The 15,284-nt window shown below is 46.7% G+C and overlaps 1 protein-coding gene across 1 annotated transcript; it reads left to right on the top strand.

Annotated features, from left to right (window-relative positions):
• The first annotated feature begins 12,863 nt into the window (after positions 1-12,863).
• On the top strand, positions 12,864-14,414 carry LOC120639133. The gene is made up of 4 exons (XM_039915161.1): positions 12,864-13,160; positions 13,517-13,613; positions 13,750-13,845; positions 14,007-14,414. Exons 2-4 carry the CDS (start codon positions 13,546-13,548, stop codon positions 14,263-14,265), a joined length of 423 nt encoding a protein of 140 aa, XP_039771095.1. The 5' UTR covers positions 12,864-13,160; positions 13,517-13,545; the 3' UTR covers positions 14,266-14,414.
• Positions 14,415-15,284: the final 870 nt, after the last annotated feature.

The raw sequence follows: 15,284 nt of genomic DNA, 5'->3' as shown, positions 1-15,284 counted from the left end.
ATGGAATGCAAAGGCTAGAAATGCAATTTTCGAAGCCATTAGTGAGGAAGTCTTTGCTAGAGTAAATGGCATGGACCTAGCAAGTGATATATGGAAAGAGCTAATTGAAATTCATGAAGGCTCCACAAAAGTCCGTGAACAAAAATATCACTTGTTTAGAGCTAAATATGATTCTTTTAAAATGCTTGCTCATGAAAATTGCAATGATATGTATTCCCGCTTGAATGTCATTGTCAAAGACATTAATGCTCTTGAAGTTTCCAAAATTGACAGTGGCTCCATCAACCGCAAGATTCTCATGCTCCTTCCGAAGCCCAAGTACAACATTATCAATGCTATGCTTCAAAAGGAGAATCTTGATACAATGGAAGTGGGAGAGCTTGTGGGCGAAATTCGCGCTCATGAAATGAGTATCCTTGGTATGACCGAAGAGCCAACAACAAGCAAATCAATTGCTCTCAAAACCAAGGCCAACAAGCACCGCAAGCTCAAGATGATCAAGCAAGATTCAAGCTCAAGCAATGAAGAAGATGATCATCATGAAAGCTCATCCGATGTTGAAGATGATGGAGAGCTTGCTCTTATGATGAGAAAGTTCACCCGCTTGAATGACAAGATCAACAAGAAGGGGTTCAACTTTGACTCTAAGAAGGGAATGTTCCGGCCAATGGATGTCAAGAACAAAATTTGCTACAATTGTGGAGAAAAAGGTCACATCCGTCCAAATTGCCCCAAGCCGGACAAAAGAAACAAGGATCACAAGAGCAAGCATCGCCATGATTCAAGCGATGATGATGAAGAAGAAAGGAAGAACAAAAACAAGAGACTTGGGAAGAAAAAGAGCCATGACAAGAAGACCAAGCTCTTCCCAAAGAAGAAAGGGCACACCAAGAGAAGCTTCTTGGTGGAAAAACAAGAGTGGGTGACCGATGTCTCATCAAGCGAAGATTCAAGTGATGAAGAAGACATAGTCACCATCGCCCTCACAAATGAAGAACCATCACTACCTCCACCTCCAATGTGCCTCATGGCCAAAGGTAACTCTAAGGTATGTGAGAGTGAAGATGATAGTGATGATGAGCTTGACCCTAATGAGTTTGCTAACCTCATTAATGAGTATACATCCGTCATCAAGAGGGAAAAGGGCAAAGTCAAGGTTCTTGAGAGCACTCGTGCCAAGTTAGAGCTTGCCCACTCCGATTTGCTTGGCAAGTACAATGACTTGCTCAAAAAGCACAATGAGTCACTTGTACTTGCTAAGCAAGTTGAAGAGAGCCACAAAAAGCTTAAACAAGAGCATAGGGAGTTGGCTCACAAGTATCAAGAACTTGAATTTGCCTATGAAGCAATTGACCCAAGTCTTGAGAACTTTGCTCATGAAACTATTGAGAAGGTCAATGCTTCTACTTCATGTGATGACCTACTCATTAATGCAAATGCTACTAATGCTTTGTCCGAGCTTGCACCTTCTAGGGAAAAGGAATTGATGGATCAAGTTGCAAGCCTCAAGAGTAGTGTGGAGAAGCTCTCAAGAGGAGAATACATCCACAAAGAGATTCTCGTCAACAATGCCCGTGACTATGGCAAGAGAGGTCTTGGTTCATTTCCGGAGCCAAACATAGCCACTACTCCTTCTCCGGAGATCAAGATTAGCTTCATCAAGGAAGTTGGATCATATTGCCAACATTGCCAAGTCACCGGGCACCACACTAGGGAGTGCACTTTACCATCACGTCCTCTTCCTAAATTACCCAAGAATTACTCTTCAATATTTCAAAATAACCATTTTCTCTTGAGTAAGGTGAAGGGTAAGGTGAAGGCCAAATTCATTGGCAAACTCACTAAGGAGTCAAAGAAGAAGCTCCCCAAGCAACTTTGGGTCCCAAAAGCTCTTGTCACACATGTGCAAGGCCCAAAGCTTGTTTGGGTTCCTAAAACTCAAAAGTGAATTCTCATGTGTGTAGGTGAACTACAAAGCCGGTGGAAAACATTGGGTACTTGATAGCGGTTGCTCTCAACACATGACCGGCAATGATAGCATGTTCACCTCCCTTGAAGACCCCGGCGATCATGAACACGTCACCTATGGTGATAACTCAAGGGGAAAAGTTTTAGGTTTGGGTAGAATAGCAATTTCTAAAGATTTATCTATTTCTAATGTTTTGTTTGTAGAAGCACTTAGTTTTAATCTTATTTCAATTGCTCAATTGTGTGATCTTGGACTAACGTGTGCCTTTGACAAGAATGGTGTTGTAGTAACTCATGAAAAAGACAAGTCATTGGTATTCACGGGGTTTAGGCATGGCAACATTTACTTGGTGGATTTCTCTTCAAAGCAAACAAGCACCATGACATGCCTCTTCACCAAGTCTTCTCTTGGGTGGCTTTGGCATAGAAGAATTGCTCATATTGGCATGAGCAATCTCAAGAAAGCCCACAAGAGAGGGATGATCACCGGCTTGAAGGACGTCACCTTTGACAAGAACAAGCTATGTAAAGCATGTCAAGCCGGGAAGCAAGTTGCAACACATCATCCCATCAAGACGATGTTGTCTACCTCCAAGCCGCTCGAGCTACTACACATGGACCTCTTTGGTCCAACTACATACAAGAGCATTGGTGGTAACCTCTATTGCCTAGTAATTGTTGATGATTTTTCACGTTACACTTGGGTTATGTTTCTAGGCGATAAGGGTGAAACTCCGGAAATCTTCAAGACCTTTGCAAGAAGAGCTCAAAGGGAGTACAACTCCCCAATTGTGAAGATCCGGAGTGACAACGGCACCGAGTTCAAGAACATGAAAATTGAAGAATGGTGCGATGAAGAGGGCATCAAGCATGAGTTTTCCGCCACCTACACGCCTCAACAAAATGGAGTGGTGGAAAGAAAGAACAAGACTCTCATCACCCTAGCTAGAGCAATGTTGGATGATTATGGCACGTCCGAGAAGTTTTGGGCGGAAGCAATCAACACGGCGTGTCATGCATCCAACCGAGTATATCCTCACCGACTCCTCAAGAAAACTCCATATGAGCTCATCACCGGGAAGAAACCAAATATATCATACTTTCGAGTCTTTGGTTGCAAATGCTTCATCTATAAGAAGAAAAGGCTCGGTAAGTTTGAAAGTAGATGTGATGAAGGTTTCTTTCTTGGTTATGCATCAAACTCCAAAGCATATAGAGTATTCAATCAAACCTCCGGGTTAGTTCAAGAAACATGTGATGTGGAGTTTGATGAATCTAATGGCTCCCAAGAGGAGGTTGTTGGCTATGAGAATGTAGGTGATGAGGAGATTGATGAAGCTTTGAAGAATATGTCCATTGGGGATATCAAGCCGGAAGAGGTGCATGAAGACAATGATCAAGGGGGAGGACCTTCCTCATCTACACCAAGCACCTCCACGGCGCCCCAAGTGGATGAAGATCAAGAAAAAGAAGATACACAACCTCAAGAAGATGTGCCAACGCCAATACCCCAAGTTCAAGAACAAGAAGAGCAAAGTGTTCCACCACAAGCACAAGTCACTCATGATCCACCCCAACAAGCATCAACGCAAGTACCGCTAGTGAAGCATGGTCGCATCTCCAAGGATCATCCAATTGGTCAAATCATTGGTAGTCCATCAAAAGGAGTAAGAACTCGCTCTAAACATGCTTCATTTTGCGAATATCACTCGTTTGTTTCTTGTATTGAACCCACTAGCATAGAGGAAGCGCTTGTGGACTCGGATTGGGTGATGGCCATGCAAGATGAGTTGAACAACTTCACCCGCAATGAAGTTTGGGTCCTCGAAGCTCCTCCGAAAGACAAGAACATCATCGGCACCAAGTGGGTCTTTCGAAACAAGCAAGATGAACATGGGGTGGTGATACGCAACAAAGCAAGACTTGTGGCAAAAGGATTTTCTCAAGTCGAAGGTTTGGATTTTGGTGAAACCTTTGCTCCGGTCGCAAGACTTGAAGCTATCCGTATCCTTCTTGCTTACTCTTCACATCATAACATTAAGTTGTATCAAATGGATGTGAAAAGTGCATTCTTAAATGGCGTTATTAACGAACTTGTTTATGTTGAGCAACCTCCCGGGTTTGAAGATCCGAGGAATCCTAACCATGTTTATAGGTTGCACAAGGCACTCTATGGGCTAAAACAAGCTCCAAGGGCTTGGTATGAGAGGCTTCGTGACTTCCTAATCATGCAAGGCTTCAAGATCGGGAGGGTGGACACCACGTTGTTCACAAAAGACGTCAACGGGGATCTTTTCATTTGTCAAATTTATGTTGACGATATTATCTTTGGCTCAACTAATGATTTACTAAGCCATGAGTTTGCTACCATGATGTCTAGGGAATTCGAGATGTCCATGATTGGCGAATTGACCTTCTTCCTTGGTTTTCAAGTCAAACAAATGAAGGAAGGGACATTCATCCATCAAGAAAAATATACCAAAGATATCTTGAAGAAGTTCAAGATGGATGAGTGCAAGCCAATCAAGACACCCATGGCAACCAATGGGCATCTCGACTTGGATGTGGACGGTAAACCGATTGATCAATCCCTCTATCGTTCTATGATAGGGTCTTTGCTTTACCTTACCGCATCTAGGCCCGATATAATGTTTAGTGTGTGCTTGTGTGCCCGCTTTCAAGCTAACCCAAAGGAGTCACACCTTTCGGCTGTGAATAGGATCCTTCGGTATCTCAAGCACACTCCTAGCATAGGCTTGTGGTACCCCAAAGGCGCTAGTTTAGATATCTTGGGATACTCGGATTCGGATTTTGCCGGAAGCCGTGTGGATCGCAAGAGTACCTCCGGGGGTTGCCACTTGCTTGGGCGTTCTCTAGTTTCTTGGTCGAGTAAGAAGCAAAATTCCGTGGCTTTGTCCACCGCGGAAGCGGAATATATAGCGGCCGGTGCATGTTGTGCCCAAATCCTATATATGAAGCAAACCCTTTTGGACTTTGGTGTGAAACTAGATAGGATCCCACTCCTTTGTGACAATGAAAGTGCCGTAAAAATTGCCAAGAATCCAGTTCAACACTCTCGCACAAAGCACATTGATATTCGCCATCACTTCTTGCGTGATCACGAAGCCAAGGGGGACATTTCCCTTCAAGGTGTGAGATCCGAGGAGCAATTGGCGGATATATTCACAAAACCTCTAGACGAGAGTACCTTTGTTAGGCTAAGAAATGAGCTCAATGTGTTAGATGCGGCAAACGTCATGTAAGTTGCCATGTCATATAGAAAAATACATACATATAGGACACTTGTCTAACCATGGTAAGATAGTGATGAGCAAGGGTTTAGCTAGAGGTGGTGGTCCACTTGTTTTCCTCTAGGCTTGTAGAAAGGCTCATCATGAAGAAGCTTCCCGTGGGTTCAAACTTGACAAGTAGATCTTAATTTCTTGTTATGCATTTCTTGTCATATAGATGTGCACTTCATGTTCACTATACTTTCGCATGTGGTTGTAGTTTGCATCATCATTGCATGCGTAAGGGTCACAAAGGAGATCACTTGATGAAAATGAGACTTGTTTTCATATACAAGATCTTAATTCATGAAAAGTGAAAAGAGCAAAGTGTTAGGTGCGTTATTGCCTAGTGAGCAATGTCATGATGAGTTTGAAGCTTTCTATCTTCAATATTCCTATGACATGGCTCATACATTTTATTTGGCGCTTTGTCTCTCTTGCGGCTTTTCCTTGTGGTTAAAAAGAAATTTATTTAAGCAAGTGTGCTATCCTATTTATTTTGAGGGGTAAAGTCGCCTATGCAAGTCCATTAACTTGAGTTTATTTGAATTTTATAAGTTTATTGGACTTAGCATAGAAGAGTGAGCTGAGTGTGGGGTTTTTGGCTTCACCGGTTAAACCGACGTTCAATGGAGCATCATCATCGGTTTAACCGGCGTTACTAAAGTTTGTCTCAGCTCAGTCAAGTTTCAGGCGTTTAACCGGCGTATACAAAAGTCGCATCATCGGATCAACCGGTGATCATAAATACAAATCAGACCTAGCAATCAACCGGTGTTTTGATCAATCAACCGACGAGGTCACTTTTGACAGCATCGGTTCAACCGGCGTTCAAAAACAGATCTGGTAGAATCTCGGGTGAACTACACCGACGCAATCAACCGGCGTTCAAACCCTACGCGTCGGATCAACCGGTGTAAAGGAAAATCGCGGGTCCCACCTGTCATATATGAGTCGTGCTCGAGCCGCCGCCTCTCTTTCCTCTGTTTCGCCCGCATCCATCTTCGAGCCGCCGCCGCCTTCCCTTCGCGCCGCCGCCGTCTCTCCACCGCCGCCGCTCCGCCACAGCCCACGCGCCGCCGTGCGCCATCCGCGCCGCCGCTCGCCTGCACGTCGAAGTCGCCGCCGCCGCGCCCTCGCGCTCGCCCAGCGCCGCCCGTGCGCGCCTGCGCCGCCGCCTGCGCGCGTAGCCGCCGCCGCCGCCGCTCCACGCTACTCCACGCCGCTCCACGCCGCCACTGCCGGGCGCCGCCGTGCTCCACGCCTCCACACCGCAGCCGCAGCCACGCCGCAGCAGCACCCGATCAGAAGCTCGCCAGGTGCTCGACGATTTGCCTGAGCTCCCTTTTTCGCGCCGCGTTCGTGTTTCGCACACCGCCAGTCGAGATGGGTCGCGAGAAGAGGAAGGGTAAGGAAGTTGTGGTCGAGAAGCCCGCTCGCAAGCGGACTCGTGCAGAGAAGGAGGCCGAGAAGGCCGAGATGGTGGCCAAGGCCGCCGAGGAGCAGGCATCAGGCCGCGCTCGTCCGTTCCAGATCAGGGAGGACCCCAGAGGCAGAGGCAGAGGCAGGGGCATGGGCAGAGTGAGAGGTGCCAGGGCCACCAGAGCCGCGACAGCAGCAGCAGCAGAGTCAGATCAGTCAGATACAGCTGCAGATTCAGATACAGAGGCAGAGGAGTCCGAGCAGTCTCAGGGGCAGAGCACACAGGAGTCACCGACTCTACGACGGTCTGGCCGCACTCGGCAGACATCCCCAGCAACAGAGACTTCACCAGCGACCGAGCGTCGCACTGGACCGAGGACGCGAGGAGGTCACCAGCCACAGGAGCCTCGCAGGTCCACAGCTGCTGCAGCAGCAGCTCGTAGAGCCGAGGCCCTAGAGACCGAGCGCGCAGTGTTCCGTATGGACACTGTTGTGCGTCTGGAGCCAGGTGTGCTGCTCCAGAACTTGACCCGAGCCAATGCGGCCAAGGTCAAGAGGCTCAGGTGGAGTGTTGACGAGGAGGTCTGGTTCCCGGTGACCCGAGACAGCAGAGTCGACAGGAGGTTCTGGACTTTGCTACAGGCCAGTTTCTACGAGACCTACCAGAGGCGGGGCCACCGGATCTTTCAGCACAGGGTTCTTGACTGGGTCTCACTGAGGACAGCCGCAGGGGGAGCAGATGTGAGAGCACACTTTGCTCACTTCAGAGGTCTGCCTAGACTGCTAGAGATGGAGCAGAACCGTTATATCGAGGACTGGGTCAGAGTGTTCTACGCTACAGCTTGGATAGCCCCCGAGCGCAGAGCTGTACACTTCATGTTTGGAGGGCAGGACTTTGGTTTGTCGAGGGCGACCATTGCTGGTATTCTTGGAGTTGACCTGGTCGACGTCTCGCTGCACGAGAGGGTTTACGGGGACTCAGATCCACCCCGCAGGGCGATGGTTGGCGGGATTGCTCCTTCTCACGAGGCGATCACTCAGTGCTTCCGCCAGCCGTTCCCAGCCTCTTACGCCAGAGTGCCGAGCTTGCTGACCCCAGAGGCTTACGCAGTACACATGGCCCTCCGGAGGACTTTGCTACCAAGGAGTGGCTACCCAGAGGGGTTTACGGGACTGCAGCAGCTCCTGCTTCTACACATCCTCACTCACGAGCCCTTTGACATAGTTGACTTTATTTTGGCTGAGATCGAGGATGTGATCACAGACGGGATGGGTGTGGTGCGACAGTTTCCCTATGCGCACTGGATCAGTTACATATGCTCTATGATAGTGCAAGCAGAGTCACCCATCAGTGCTCCTTACCGTCACGACGAGGCTCCCAGGTTCCCTGTCTACCGACCCACGGCTCCACAGGACAGGAGGAGGGGCAGACACGCAGATAGAGCAGCGATGGCTCGACTGTCACCGGAGGTTCAGGAACGAGTGGCAGAGGAGGATGAGGCACTCCTAGCAGCAGAGGCACAGCTTCCCGGGGGAGATGATGAGATTCACTGGTCTGAGCTTGAGTCAGACTCCTCCGACGACGTTGAGTACTTTCCTTCAGCTGCCCCAGCCAGTCACGATCACGAGGCAGGAGGTTCAGGACAGTCAGCACCTCCGACTTCAGCAGCTGCTACAGTCTCTGAGTCTCAGGTGACTCAGCCGTCCGAGCTCACTTCACTACTACAGCAGCTCGTGACCCAGCAGAGAGAGGACAGGCTTGCTCAGGAGGAGGCCAGGAGAGCCCATGAGGCCCAGATTGCTGCTATACAGAGAGAGGCCGCCCGAGAGCGTGCTGCGACCGAGGAGCGTTTTGTCGGGCTTATCGACAGAGTTTCACAGAGGACAGACGCTCAGTTCCAGCAGATGCAGCAGGGCATGATGGCGATGTTCGGGATGATCTCCCAGCTTTACTCTCACACCGGACTCGCCCCACAGCAGCAGCAGCCCGGACTTCAGGGTGTAGGAGCACCTCAGCTTGCCGTCACACCAGCTCCTCCTCCTCCAGCTCCTACTGCAGCTCCAGCTACCTCAGCGACACCGGAGACCACGTTCTCGATGTCAGCACTCTTTGGGTCTGCCGGTCGTCCGCTCTTTTCACCACTGCCGGCGACCACACTCTTTCAGGACTCACCGCCAGCGGTTCAGTCGGTCGCCCTCCCCTCCTCACTTCAGGCAGCACCTTCAGGGGGAGGAGCAGTAGAGGAGTCCCTGCTTCCACAGTCGACGCAGCCGGCAGCCTCAGCAGTCACCTCTTCAGAGATTGATACTTCTTCTGCTGACCCGGTTACGACTTCTACGGATCCTCTACCAGGCAGTGCCAGCACGAGAGCCTCCACGACAGTTACTCCCCCAGTGAGCTCAGACCCAGACCAGCAGCTTCCGTCTGTCACCGAGGGTGAGAGTTCTCCGTCCGACGACGACGACCCGGACCGCTTCGTCGCCGTACCACGACAGCACGACCCGTAGCTCGCCTTTTGGTGCTTTGATGCCAAAGGGGGAGAGGTGTTAGGGGGAGCACCAGAGTTAGGGGGAGGGTAGAGCTAGAGAGAGCTCGTAGTTATCAGGACTTTGATTCTTTGTATCACATTTGGTGTTAATTCATGGATATGTACTTTTGTCGCTTGAGTATGCCGTTCTTTGAGACATATCTATGGATTTCGTTTGAGCCGTTGAGCTCTTTGGTCCTTCTTTTCGAGTTTGCTTGTGTTTATCCTGTTTTATCTTTCTCGCTCTCTCGTTATTTATGTTTGTGTTGTCATCAATCACCAAAAAGGGGGAGATTGTAAGCATCTAGGCCCTCAAGGTATGTTTCGGTGATTAATGACAACCATTATTGTGACTAATGAGTTTGTGCAGCTTAATAGATCATTATCGCTCATTTGGTCATATGTCAAAAGAGGCCCCTCAATTTCGGTTATTCTAAAAGGCGATCTCGGTTTTCAACTTATATATGTCAAGGCTAAGGATCTTTCTAGTCCTAAGTGTCACAAGATTGAGAAGGACACTTAGGTTAGTATAGGTTTTATAGTTTTGTAGTGATCGCACTATTAAGAGGGGTTAAGGCTTAGTAACTTGAGCATGGACATGGTCATTTGAAAATGGATGCACACTATGGTCACTCAGGTTTCTAGAAGTTCAAATAAGTGGTTCTCAAACTATATCTCAAGAATATTTGGATTTCATTCAAGACTCAAATCAGAAAAGACAAAATCAGAAAAAGTCTATACACCGGTTTAACCGACGCTCTCAATTTTCTATACGTCGGTTAAACGAAGTCAGCAGAGTCTGGACAAATTCAATACACCGGTTAAACCGACGTGTTTGAATTTAACGTCGGTGCATTAGTCCAGAGTTGGTTTTTCCAGGGCAATTCAAGTTCTATTCACCGGATTAACCGACGCTGTTTGAATCAAGACGTCGGTGCAATTGACCAGTGAGATGGTTTTTTCAGAGGAATTCAAAAGTTGTACTCACCGGTTAAACCGACGATAGGTTTGAGTTAACGTCGGTGCAGTTGTCCAGAGACTTGATTTTTCAGTGGTTCAGTGGACAACTACACTCACCGGTTAAACCGATGCTACGTCGGTTAATCTGCCCCAGTTGTAACGGCTAGTTTTCAGAAGAGGCAGTTTACATTCACCGGTTAAACCGACGATGACAATGGGGGGTACGTCGGATTAACCGGCGCTACGCAGTTTTCTGGCAGCTTTTCTCCAACGGCTCTATTTGTGTGAGCTGCCTATATATACCCCTCCAATGGGTCATTTCGCCCACTCTTGACACCAGGCAACATCCAAACACTCATACCATAGTCAAGAGCCACCTTGAGCTTCATCATTCACATACTTGTGCATTCAATCAATCAAGAAGCAAGATTAAGGACTTGAGTAGAGAGAAGCTAGTGTGCATCCGTTCTTGGTGATCGGTTCTTGCTCAAGTGAAGGCCTTAGCTTGTTACTCTTGGTGATTGGCATCACCTAGGCGATCTTGGTGATCGGGGTGTTTCTCGCGGAGCTTGCCAAGGATTGTGGGAGCCCGGAGAAGAAGATTGTACGTGGCTTGATCTCCACCACGCCGGGATGGTGAACGGAGACTCTTAGTGAGCACCCTCGTCTCGGTGACTTGGGAGGTGACAAGACTCTTTGAGAGTGTCACAACGTGGACTAGGGGTGTGTGCCAACACATCGATACCACGGGAAAAAATCCGGTTGTCTCTTGTCCATTCCTTTTATTCAAGCATTTTCTTTCATGCAATTTACTCATGTGCTTGACTTAGAGATCATAACTTAGCTCTACCTTGCTAGGCTTTACTTTGTTTTTATCTCTCTTAGCTTGTGTAGGTAGCTTAGTTATCCGGTTGGTGAATTGGTGCCCTACTAGCTTTGCATAGGTTAAGGTTGCCTTACTTTGTTTTAGAAATTGAAAAAGGCCCAATTCACCCCCCCCTCTTGGTCCATCGATCCTTACACTCTCTCATTTCTATACTCTAACTATACTAAGTCTGTCATTTCTCTATTTCTAATCGTGTAGGATGAAGGTGCAAGAATGCTGAAAAAAGGGGATCTACAACATCGACTTCTTTGATCCACATGTCGTAAATGAGGACTCGGTACGCAAATGGCCTAATCGCACCAAGAATATTATATTCACGGCCATGGATAGGCAGCATGCTTGCACATTCATTCTATTGCCATACAACTTCGAGTGAGTCCTTTCACTTTTTACATCACTTCAATTTACCTTACAAATTTAACTGAGTCCTTTAACTTCTTTACATCACTTCAATTTCAACAGCTTCCACTGGATCTTGCTCTCTATCGAGATCGATCGGTCCCGAGTTGTGGTGTTCGACTCCTTGCGGAAACCAAAAGAAAACTATCAATCTCTCATAGACATCCTTCAAAGCGCATGGGCTCAGTTTATCCGTAAACAACTAGGAGTTGCGACAACGCCTTCTGAGCTTCATATCAAAACTGACTTTCCGGTGCGGATACATATCATGCATCTACTGTTATTTCATTAAACGTCATGAATATTTCATAACCCACATCTATATATAGTGTTTGAGACAGAATCAAGGAACCAACCTATGTGGTTACTATATATGTGAGCACATACAGAGATTTTGCTCCTCCACCAAGAGGATGACACAATAACAATTCAATGTACATGTTACATTAATAATAATTTCTTGTATTTAATTCCATGCAGGTACTAATTGAAAATTTTTGGTATTTGCACTTGACAGATTTGGCATATGAAGGAGGACCTCATCGAACCAGAAAGAATCAGGGTAATTCAAGAATCACTCTGTGGTTTCCTGGTAGATGAGGTCATAAATTAAAAAGGAGAATTTTATTCGGATCAAAGGATAAGTGTGGGTCAACTTGATACAAACAATCGCAGGGACGACAACAACGATGAAAACGACGACTAGTATTATTCTCCTTTTTGGATACTTGTCGGAAAAAACTAATGACCCTGGATACTTAGCTTGTAAATATTTTTGTATTCCAAATTGCACTAGTATTATAAATAATTGTAATGAATGAATTGTACATCAATATAATATGTATATATAATTGATTTTGCTTTGCGCGAACAAATATATATGAATGCTAGATACGAATACAAATACATAAATGTCTATGAATACGAATACTAATTAACTAAAACTAAAATGAAAAGAGGAGAAACATAATTAAAATGGAAAAGAAAAGCAAAAAACACTTAGTACCGGTTGGTAAAACGAACCGGTACAAACCTACCACGCCAGGGGCTGCGGCGTGGCAGACAGTTTAGTACCGATTGGTGTTAACAACCGGTACTAAACTGCCCTTTTAGTACCGGTCAGCCTGGCCAGCGCATTTAGTACCGGCCGGCCGGTACCGGTCGGAAAACTGGTACAAAACGGGGGTTCCCGACCGATACTAAAGTCCTGTTTTCTAGCAGTGCTTTTTGCGCTCCTCTCCTTGGATGTTGATCTGATAGCTTAGATTGAAGTTTCTATAATTTCCACGAAAAGATTGGTTTGAATAATATGTTCCCATACTACTCATATTAGCGTGATATTAATTCCTTGATTATCTCCCGGTATCATATCAAGGAGCAAACCCCCTTAAGCCGTCCAACCGTCGCAAACTTAAACCCTCCGTTCCCTCAGCCCCTTCGATTCGGCGCCTCCGATCTCTCGTTCCCTCAGCCCCTTCGATTCGGCGCCTCCGATCTCTCTATCTCCCACATCCCCCATCCCTAGTTCCGCCCAGGGCTAGGGTTGCCAGACCAAGCCGCGGAAGCCATGGAAGGCGGCGGCGAGTCGCCGAACGGAGTGGTGATTGATCCGGTGCGGCCCGCAGACAGGGAAGGCTTCTACAATCGAGACCCCGATCTCAACGACGTCGTGTGCGCGCTCTGCGGCGACGGCGGCGAACTGCTGTGGTGGGTTTCTTCTAGCCTCGTGATGTAAATTTCGGAACATGCATGTCTAGTTAGTGTCGCATAAATCCTGCAATTTGCCAGTTCTACTGACATTTTACCCTAGCCCCTTTTACATACCATCTGATCTAGTGGTAGTCCAACCTCTTATTGTAATGACACATCGTGTCATTGTTTTCCATAGAGTCGATGCTTGCCTCGTCGTGTCAAAAATAAAAGAAATGCTTGCGTCGCATTTCAAATTCATCGTTGGTTCTTAATTGTCCACCTGCAGGTCATGTCAGTGAATATTCAGCATTTCAGATGAGCTCTCTTTTTTTTTGCCTTTCCCCGTTGGTTTTTTTTTGCCTCTTAATTAGCTGTGAAGGGCCATGCTTGAGGTCGTACCATGCGACCAGAGTTGCAGGTCATCCTTCAGGCTGCAGGTCACTCGGCTTCACCACAGCACAAGTACAGGTGAGTCCATGTAAATTCAGGTGCTTCTTTTGTTTCTTTCTAAGTTTTCATGGAAGCAACGTCTGTTTTTTCTTCTGAATACAATAATAACATAATTAACCTGCCGTTATTTTTTGCACCCGAAACCAATTTTTAGGCTATGCGACATTTTGTTTGCTGGAGTTGCACAAACAGGCAGCATCGATGTGCAGTGTGCGGGGTACGGGGATCTTCAAGCGAACTCAATGCTCAGGTACGTGTGCTTGCATTTTTCAGAGAATATGACAATATATGAATGTGATCATCATACAAAGTAAATCACCTGCCTGCATTCCGTACCCTGAAGTACTTAAGACGGTTACCTTGGCAGGAATTGCCTATTTCTTGACTGCAAACAATGCCTTTTGTGTTCAGGTGTTCCTATGTGACCATGACACTTGTGGCCGCTTCTACCACCCCATGTGCATTAGCACAAAGCTTCACCCCGGGGATCCTGCAGAGGCTGCCAGATGCAGAATCCGGATTACCACTGGTCGGCCTTTCTGGTGCCAGGGACCACATCGTCCACGCGCTCTTGTTTTCCACGATTGAGGATTGGTTTCACGCACGCACTAGAATTGCAGTTGAACTTCCAGACTATGACGATTATCCTGATCGTATCAGGATTGGTTAAAATCTCTCTCTTGGATTCCATGTAACTTTCTACGCTGCAAGTTTGCGACTCTAACTCGTTAAGTGGCCACATTGTGAAATTCGTACGAGTTGCTTGATGCGTCATGCAACAAGGGGCACTAGTAAAATTTCATTTGAAAGTTTCGCGAACTATGGACCTCAAATTGCCAATTTCTTAAGCAGGATGCAAAATGTAGAGTAGCATCAGGTTCATCCCCTTCAAACTACTACTACAACGTCCTACCCCAGAAAGTGGAGTGCTTTGTGTTCAGTCATGAATAATGATATAGGCATATGGCATAGCCATTTGGCCCATGAGTACATTTTGACACAACTATTACACATTCCTGGCTAAGTGGCTAAAGACACAGGCTGGATTTACATCATACCACAAGTGATTGCATCTACATAGTGAAGATGTCTTTCAATGCTAACACATTATTGGGAGATAAATCATACATCAGATTCAACAGAAGCGATTGATCACCCCCCCCCCCCCACCCCACAAAAAAAAAATAATAAACAAATAAAAGCATCACCAAATAAAAATACACTAATTCAATCAATTGTGAATTTCACGGAAGATGGCACATTTGGGGGAAAAGTGTACATGTCAGCGTCATCCCCTTTCGTAGTAGCACATATCAATGTAGCAAATTGCAAAGAGGAACGACGGCTTTGATCTCAGTGTATTAGTGACTCTAGCCCCTCGATAACTCTCCAGCACCTTTTTCTCCCAAAAAAAAAAACTCTCCAGCACCTTGGATGGCATCCATGAAAACCTGCTCGATAAAAGCTTCCATGCTTGGTGCTGCCTCAGAAGCGGGTACCGTCTCAGAGCTGGGGATAGATTGGCCGATTGTTGTTCACAGCCTGAAAAGAAAACAAACAGAACACATGAGCAAATAAACACCAGTATATATACAAATGGAAATATAATTCTTAACATATATAGGACTCGATGATGGGGCCGGGGGCATGCTATAGGGAAATTGTACAGGAGGTTATAGTTGGATGTTG

This window comes from Panicum virgatum, chromosome 6K (genome assembly GCF_016808335.1).
Source record: "Panicum virgatum strain AP13 chromosome 6K, P.virgatum_v5, whole genome shotgun sequence".
Taxonomy (NCBI): Eukaryota; Viridiplantae; Streptophyta; class Magnoliopsida; order Poales; family Poaceae; genus Panicum; species Panicum virgatum.
This window is presented reverse-complemented; position numbering and strand designations above follow the sequence as displayed.

Bases quoted from the DNA above. Each gene is read 5' to 3' on its own strand.
- LOC120639133 (XM_039915161.1), top strand. From the start codon at position 13,546: ATGCGACCAGAGTTGCAGGTCATCCTTCAGGCTGCAGGTCACTCGGCT. The intron at 13,614-13,749 runs GTGAGTCCATGT...ACCAATTTTTAG, and splicing joins TCACCACAGCACAAGTACAG to GCTATGCGACATTTTGTTTG. The intron at 13,846-14,006 runs GTACGTGTGCTT...TTTTGTGTTCAG, and splicing joins CAAGCGAACTCAATGCTCAG to GTGTTCCTATGTGACCATGA.